The sequence below is a fragment of the Manihot esculenta genome, chromosome 4 (genome assembly GCF_001659605.2).
Source record: "Manihot esculenta cultivar AM560-2 chromosome 4, M.esculenta_v8, whole genome shotgun sequence".
NCBI lineage: Eukaryota > Viridiplantae > Streptophyta > Magnoliopsida > Malpighiales > Euphorbiaceae > Manihot > Manihot esculenta.
Window position 1 is genome coordinate 7514176 of NC_035164.2, and position 9269 is coordinate 7523444.

Consider the following 9269-nt stretch of genomic DNA (forward strand, 5'->3'; position numbering starts at 1 on the left):
TTAATTTTATGGTAAGCAATAATTTAATCTCTTTAATTTAATTTTCATACTAATCTTTATCCGAGAAATAAGATAATTTCTGTTGTAGTATTATTTATTTAAGTCTTATTAGACATGAATACTTAAACGTATTTATAAATTTATATTTATATTATTATTATTTTTTTATTAGATAATAAGGCTCAAAATTTAATATTAATAATTATTTTAATTAATATTAACTAAAACTTATTTAATTTTATAATTCAAACATTTTTAAAAGATTATAAATTAAAAGAAAATATTCTTTGCTGGCTTCAGCTAAGAAGCAAAAGCGAGCAAATAAGATTGTGGATATCTAATTTCAAAAAACAGATTGTAGAAAGCAATGTCAGAGTAATTCAAAAGAAATGAACGTTTCTTTGACTTCCTTCTTGTGGTTGATTGTATTCCTTGCAGATCATGGATTATGTTTTGAAGATTGCAACACAACGACATGTGGGAGCTACGGCCCAGCCGTCCGGTTTCCGTTCCGAATCAGAGGCAGGCAACCACGCCACTGTGGCTATCCTCAACCTGAGTTTCACCTTTCTTGCTCTGCGAAGAACGACACCGTTCTGGAGCTGACTACTTCATGGAAACTCTTCATCCAGAAAATTGACTATAAATCTCAAGTTATTTATGCTAATGATACAGAGGGTTGCCTTCCAAAAGGGCTTTTGAATTTCAATATTTCTCTTTCTCCCTTCCATTTTATGGGGTATAGTTATGAACGCACCTTATTCAATTGCTCTTCAAGCAGAAGTTATGGCCAAATCCCCTGTCTCAGCACTCCACAATATCAAGTCTGTGCGGTTTATTCAGATAGCTCTGTTGGTGACTTGGACCTCTTGTCTTGCACGAAAATACGTGAAGTTTCACCAATTCCAAATCGTTATCTCTATTCCCAGGAAAGTATTATTGGTTTGAGATGGGACAATCCCAAGTGTAAACATTGTGAAGTTAAAGGCAAGTACTGCAGATTGAACACCAACAGTACTTTGTCTGAAACTCAATGCTACGGCAGGCTCACGCCACGCAAAGGTTAGTACTTTGTTTTTGCTTCATGTCAATGAATTACTTCAAAATTTTATATAATTTCTTTTATAATTTATAAATACTAAATCAATCTCATTTGCATCTTCAACTTCCAATTTCTGAGTTTTCCTCTAAACATCAACCTGCAGCCAAAATTCATAAAGTTAAAACATGAGAATCTAACGTTGCCGTGATGTTTTTGCAGGACAATCAACCAAATTTATAGAAACAGGTGACCTGTCTTCCCTCTTATCTTCACTTCTAACATGGTTCATTAGTAATTTAGGACATGGGTTTTCTTGATTATGAATGTTTTTATACATCGGCAGGTGGAATCCTAGGTTCACTTCTTCTTGTAGTAGCATCCATTCTACTCTACCGCAAATACAGGTTCAACAAAACAGAAAGAGAATATCAGTCCAAGATTGAAAATTTTTTAGATGACTACAAATCCTTCAAGCCTACTAGATATTCCTATGATGATATTAAGCGGATGACTAACCAATTCAAAGACGAATTAGGCCAAGGAGCTTATGGAACTGTGTACAGAGGAAAGCTATCAGACGAAATTCTGGTAGCTGTTAAAGTCCTCAACAGCTCCACAGGAAATGGAGAGGAGTTCGTCAATGAAGTTGGAACTATAGGTAAAATCCACCATGTCAATGTGGTTCGCTTGGTTGGATTCTGCGCTGACGGGTTTCGAAGAGCTCTAGTTTACGAGTACTTGCCAAATGATACCCTACAAAAGTTCATCTCTTCGGCAGACACCAAGAACCATTTCCTTGGCTGGAAAAGGCTGAAAGATATTGCTCTTGGAATTGCTAAAGGAATTGAATATCTTCATCAAGGGTGTGATCAGAGAATCCTCCATTTCGATATCAAACCACACAACATCTTGCTTGATCATGACTTCAATCCCAAGGTCTCAGATTTTGGATTGGCTAAGTTATGTGCTAAGGATCAGAGTGCAGTGTCCATGACAACAGCTAGAGGGACCATTGGCTATATTGCACCTGAAGTGTTCTCAAGGAACTTTGGTAATGTATCCTGCAAGTCAGATGTTTATAGCTTTGGGATGTTAGTGTTAGAAATGGTCGGAGGAAGGAAAATCGTCGATGTAACAGAAGAAAATGATGAGCAAATATACTTCCCGGAATGGATTTATAATCTCTTAGAAGAAGGAGAAGATCTTAGGTTCGAGATAGAGGAAGAGGGAGATGATAAAATTGCAAAGAAACTTGCAATTGTGGGACTCTGGTGCATTCAATGGAACCCAACAGATCGGCCTTCAATGAAAGTTGCAGTTCATATGTTGGAAAGGGAAGGAGAGAATCTACCAATACCTCCCAACCCATTTAGCTCTGCAGTTCCAACAAGAATGAATGCAAGAAGAACAAGGAGACAGCTTCACCAAGAGTTGGAGGCCATCTCAGAAGCAGAGTAAATTCATAAATTGAGTGTTTGGCTTACTAGTTATGACTTATTTAATCTGCCTATGAACTTGTTTACCTAAAATTTAGCAATTACAACCAGCCTACCAGCTGAGCTCATAGACTGATTGAACTGAAGCTGATGCATATATATGTATATTTTCGGAATTTATGCATGTAATCTCAAAATCCCATCAACTGATATGTTGATTTTTAGATTTTCCTGAATGGATATGAAGCCTTTATAATCTAAAGTTCGAGAATTAGTTGAGTCAACGATGTGAAAGAATTTATATGAACAATAGATAATTTTCATTTATAGTTATTCAATTTTGAATTCTTTTGATTTCAGTAACTCAATCTTAATTTATTTCAATAAAATACTTAATTTTAATTCTATTTTAATAGAAATCATTTTGATAACCACTGAGCTAATAATTGCTGGACTCTTACATTCGGCCCGCGGTCGAGCCCACATTAAAAGGCCCATGCTGAAAAACCTATACAAAGCTCGGCTATAAGCTTACAGCCTGGACTTGATTCAGGCAAACCGGACTCAACAAGGAACACACCCATGAAAAAGAGGTCTACTTCATCAGAGGTAATAGATGCGCGAAACAGCGGACACCCGAGTTTTCACAATTGTATCCGCGTGATGTTGAGAGATATTAAATAGTTGTCTGACGACGAGAGAGGGAGAGTACGTTCGTACGTATAATCCCATATATTTCAGATCATCACATTTTAATTTGTTATTCTAAGTTATCAAAAGCCTCCATCTATTATCCATCCGTTCTTATATATTTATATTTAATTAATTGATAATTATTTATTAATAAGATTATATTATTTTTAATAGAATTATTGTTAAATTTTATAATCAATTGTTTGATATATTAATTTGCCATTTAATTTGAATTTTTCTAAATTTGTTTATTCCAAATTGGTGCATATTTATTCAAACTTAAGGAAATCTTAATGACAAGAAACCATTCCTTCTCTTGTTTTTCAAATAAGTAATAGAATACAAATATTTAATTTTATGGTAAGCAATAATTTAAACTATTTAGTTTAATCTTTATTTGAGAAATAAGTTAACTTCTATTATAATATTATTTATTTAAGTCTCATTAGACATGAATACTTAAACATATTTATAAATTTATATTTGTATTATTACGATGATTAGAATTGTTGAGACGGTACATATTATGTTATTTTCTTTTTAGAAGAAGCAACTGATCTCATAGATTGAGATATACGAAATATTTAGAATTAATATGTAAGTACTTATTTCATAAATAAGTGCATTGAACAGACCAGCCTGAGAAATCCATAGGGAAATAACCTGTGTCTATTGATTACTCAAGTGATGGTTATGTAAGTGATCCTATGACTTGAAATCAATAAATAATTTTATATAGAAACTTTTATATTATGATTCATCTTATAAATTACTTAGTTCATGAGTAATAAATGGAAATGAATTGGATATATTAGGAACTGTATAAAGATGTTTATGTGATTGAGATAGATTTCACCACCCTAGATTAAATTAGGAAATGTCTCATTTGTCCTCTATTAGCATTAATCATGAATTCTTCGCAAATGAGATTTGAAATTTCATTCAATAGGTTAATGACTAATAAATGATAATTAATATGATTTAATATCGCATGTATGTTCCATGCATTAAATGTTAAATCGAGACATTTATGATGAAGGGATATTAATTACACTTACAAACTAACCATACACTGAAATGTTAAGTCAAACCACTTTGTTAAGTCAAACAACTTTTTGACATTTCAAATATTTAGGTACTTTTAACATGTTTCTAGACAATATTTTTGACCTTCAAATTAATTAATTATTTAATTATATTTGTTATCCATATATTTGAAAACTGATGGGTCATATCCATAAAGAATAGTATGAGAAAATAAAACAAGAAGTTAAATCAAGTAGGACTTAAGTACATATAAATTGAGATTGATATAAAATTATAATTATAAAAAATTATAATTTTGATATAATTAATTAAATATGGACTTAACTAAAATTGTCTAGGATTTATATACCTCATTTATTAAAGTTCTGGATTATAGTTATAATTTATTTATTTAATTAGTTAAATAAATAAATAAATATTATTATACTAAGACTCTAAGATTTTAATATAAAAGGATATATTATGATAGCATGTGCCTCTCTCACAGAAACCCTTTTGAGAGCCTCCAAAATTAGAAAAGGAGACATTAAAAATTACATGGAGCATTGGAGGAGCCCTTTTGCACTTTTGAAGATCAAAGAAGTTGTCACCTATGTTTTAAAATCATTAAGTTCCCTTTATGTTTCGAGGGAATTATTTTTAAAATGTTCATAATCATCCAATTAAAATTACATGTTAGGGGTGTATGTTTATATATGTGATATGTATGCTATATAATAACAATACCTATGCATGAGACTTTAATAGAAATCTTAGGATTAAAATCCCTAATTAAAATTTTAAGTAAATGTTAAGAACATGATGACTTATCACCTATATATCGTTATAGCATAAAATTAGAGTTTGGTTTTTATTAACTTGTTAGGAAAATCCAATGTTAATTTCACCCGAATATGTTTAATGGTATGAAATATTTGATATTTCTGAACAATGGTTCTACTTAACTAAATTACTTGATTTGGATAGCAAATCCATGATCATGTAAGTTTAGGGTAAGAGTTAGGCATAAAATATTTGATAAATACAAAGAGTTGTCACCTAACTGATATAGGAGTCACATAGAGATGTGTAAATTATGTTAACTACCTAATTTAATTTATAATAATTTGTTAGGCAAATTCAAAGTTATTTAAATTAAATGGTATCCTAGCCTACTGGGAGATCTACCACTGAATTTTCTTAATTAATAGATAGAGCTATTAGTTTGAATAAAATAATGGGAGACTAATTAAAGATTAAAGACATTATCTAATAATTAGGAAAATACATGAGACTAATAATTGAATATCTCTACATGAAAATCTAATTCCATCATGAGTAATTATTTATCCCTATGTAGTATACTTGATGCCAACAAATTAACTAAATTGAACTTTTGGACCGCTATCGCATTTTGAGAATTATTCTCCAAAGAGGTTGTAAGTTGTCGATCAAGAAGCTCCTAGTATTCCTAATGAGAATGCTAGTAACGTTGTTAAGGTTTAGTACATTCGTTATATTGATGATGATGTGCAAGTTACATGTATGATTGATGAGTTGCAAAACTTACCACTTTTTCCATATTAAAGTCCATGATTTTACAATGATTTTGATATAAACAATTGATTTTTGCTTGGAATTTGATTTTGGGAGAGGCTTTAAACTGAAAATGAGAAAAAGAACCGAAAGAGACTGTTTTAGAGTTTTTTCTAACTGGAAGGTATAGTCTTGCTCAAGACTGTAATCCAAACCGACGCATAGATTCTAGGATTTCGGTTTTGCCAGCTGTACAAAGTTCAAAATTATTTCAGATAGATGCAAACACAATCAGATCAGGATTAGGATAAGAGTCATCATAGGAGTAATAGATTTATTTTACTTTTTTTTTAAATTGTGAATAATTATTATTGTCCCTTGAAGCAACCCAACATGGGTGAATTGGGTTTATAAAAAATGTTTAAAAGGTAAAAGCACAAATTAAAAAGAAATAAGGAAGGAAGAGAATAATCAACACAATGAGTTATAGAGGTTCAGCCATCTCAAGCCTACTTCCTCCCCTCAAGACCCTCCTTGAGAGTTCAACTCCACTATCAAATCTTTTTTGGGTGAAGATTAAAACTCCTTACAATTCTGGAGCAAAACCCTTACTCTTTACAATTCTGTTTTTCTCACAATAGCAATCATTTGCTCAAAATCACACCCACTACAGTAAATTCACTCAACAACCTTCACTCAATCTTAAAACACAAACCAATTACAACTCAAGGCAAAATTTCAAGAAATTAATGCAATGGCTCAAAGTTTTGAGAGAGAGAGAGAGTGACAAAGGCTTTAATCTCAATAATTGTATGCTTGAATGGTTGTTGTAACTACTTCCAGATCAAAAACACATTATATTTATAGTTCTGACATAAATATGGCTGTTGGGGATGCATTAAATGCAAATAGAGCCGTTTGTGTATAGAAATAATCGTTATGTCGTGCTCAGAAAAACTTAGGTTCCGTAGTCTAAGGTTAAAGTCCGGCGGCTGAACTTTTGAAGGTGAAGAACAACTTCTTGAAAATAGACTTTCCGCGGCCTAAAGTCTATATTCGGCGGCCGAACATTTTTTACTTTTGTCTCTGTCCCTTCTCTTTCGGAAGCCGAAAGTTTCACTTTAGGGGGCATATTGAAAACAGACTTTCGGCGGCCTAAAGTCCATGTTTGGCGATAAAATATTTTGGACTTTTGCTTCTGTCCCTTCTCTTTCGGAAGCCGAAAGTTTCACTTTAGGGGACATATTAAAAACAGACTTTCGGTGGCCTAAAGTCCATATTCGACGGCCAAACATTTGAGACTTTTGCCTCTGTTCTTTACTTTCGGAAGCTGAACATTTGACTTTAGGAGGCACAAAAGTATTTCATTTTGAAAAATGGTAACCTAGGCTATGAAACTCCATTTTTCAATCTGTTTGAATTCTTACAACCTATATTTTGAGATCTTTTATTTTGATAAAAATAATTTCAAAATCACTCATTTTGAAAATTTTCATTTTGGTCCCTCAAAGTCAGTTACTTAAAACTTGGCCATATTTATAAACTTTAATATTAAAAGAAAACTTGAGCCATTACAATTAATTAATTGAAATTGACATTGCATAAAATAAAAATTACATTCTGATCCCTTTCTTGTGGTATGCTTCCGAATTTAACACTTTTCATTCTTGAAACTGAAGCGATTTCATTTATTTTAATAAGGGACCTACAAGTTCAACACAAACACTTTTAAAGATAATTAGTAGCACACTAATTATTTATTAGTTATCAAAACAAGGATTAGAATATTTAGGTGTAACAATTATCTTTTTATTTGAAAAAAGCCTATATAAATATTGTTCTAGAAGTAAAAAATTATCTCTTTTGATCACCTCCTCTTTCTCTTTTTTGGTTTTTCTTGACCGAATTCTTTTTCTCCTTCTTCTCTTATTTTTTACAATTTTATTAAGATCCTTAGAGACTAAACTCTTTTATTCAATTAAAAATTAATTAAATTGAGATTTATTTAAAATTGTGAGTGTTTTAATTAAATTTGGGAGCTCTAAATGTAATAATGGAGTAAATTGGCCCAGTTTGACGTTTCAAACTTGCCATTACTCATCACTTGCAGGAAGTGATCAAGTGTTCACCACCACACCCGTCTACGTCTCAGTTAGCTAGTCAAGTACATGCACTTTTTTGAAATTAATAATTCTCTAAGAATTCAATTAAATTGATTTTAGTAATTTAATTTTTTTAATTTAAAAATATTTCACTTTAAAAGAAAGTATAAATCATACATAATTAAAAAAAAATTATTTAAATTTCTGATAAAATAAATTATTTTAAACAAAACTAATAAAAAAATAAAATAAAAAACATTTTAACTATAAAAATAAAAAAAGTGTAAAAAATATATCTCTTATTATTTAGACAATTAGATGAGAAAATTAAAGTAAACATATTAAAACTAAAAGAAATTTAGCTAAATCATCCCTCAAACAAATATATATATATATATATATATTTTATGTCAAGTGCCCACTGAAAGAGATAGAACTATATAAGATAGTCTCCAATAAATGAGAGACCCATTTGAATCTCTCTTGTGATTATAGTGATGCCACATGAGATGAGAAACTAAATGAAAAAAAAAAAAAGAGAGACTTGTATCTCAAATAGAAGTCTCTCTTTTTTGGATTGATTTCTCACATGAATTCACATTGATTGTTGATGGCTATTTTATAAAAAAAAATCAACGCGTTTTTTTAAAGAGTTTCTTCAAGGAATACGTGTGTAGCATTCCTCCAATAGTGAGAGACCTACGCTGTGAGAGAGAAATTGGCCATCTCTTTATAATTAGTCATCGTGACTTTTCAAACATGCGATTTCTCTCAAAAAGTCACCAGCAACACTGTTTATCCCTTAACATGAGAAAAGGGAATGAAGAGGAAGGTCATATGAACAATAGATAATTTGCATTCAATTTTAATTTTTTTTTATTTCTGTCGCTCAATCTTAATTTATTTTAATAAAATACTTAATTTTAATTCTATTTTAATAGAAATCATTTTAACTCGCTATTCTAAGTTATCAAGCCCTTCACCTATTATCCATCAATTCTTACATATTTGTATTTAATTAATTGATAATTATTTATTAATAAGTAATAGAATACAAATATTTAATTTTATGGTAAGCAATAATTTAATCTATTTAGTTTAATTTCGGTACTAATCTGTATCTGAGAAATACGTTAACTTCTGTTATAGTATTATTTATTTAAGTCTTATTAGACATGAATACTTTTGATTAAAAAAAAAAGACATGAATACTTAAATGTATTTATAAATTTATGTTTGTATTATTATCATTTTTTCATTAGATAATAAAGCTCAAAATTTAATATTAATAATTATTTTAATTAATATTAACTAAAACTTGTTTAATTTTATAATTCAAACATTTTTAAAAGATTATAAATTAAAAGAAAATATTCTTTGCTGGCTTCAGCTAAGAAGCAAAAGCGAGCAAATAAGATTGTGGATATCTAATTT

At 30.3% G+C, this 9269-nt stretch overlaps 1 protein-coding gene across 1 annotated transcript; it reads left to right on the forward strand.

The window, feature by feature from the left end:
• The first annotated feature begins 295 nt into the window (after positions 1-295).
• On the forward strand, positions 296-2762 carry LOC110612538 (rust resistance kinase Lr10). Its single transcript, XM_021753314.2, has 3 exons — positions 296-1062; positions 1262-1288; positions 1386-2762. Exons 1-3 carry the CDS (start codon positions 390-392, stop codon positions 2498-2500), a joined length of 1815 nt encoding a protein of 604 aa, XP_021609006.2. The 5' UTR covers positions 296-389; the 3' UTR covers positions 2501-2762.
• The last annotated feature ends 6507 nt before the right edge of the window (positions 2763-9269 follow it).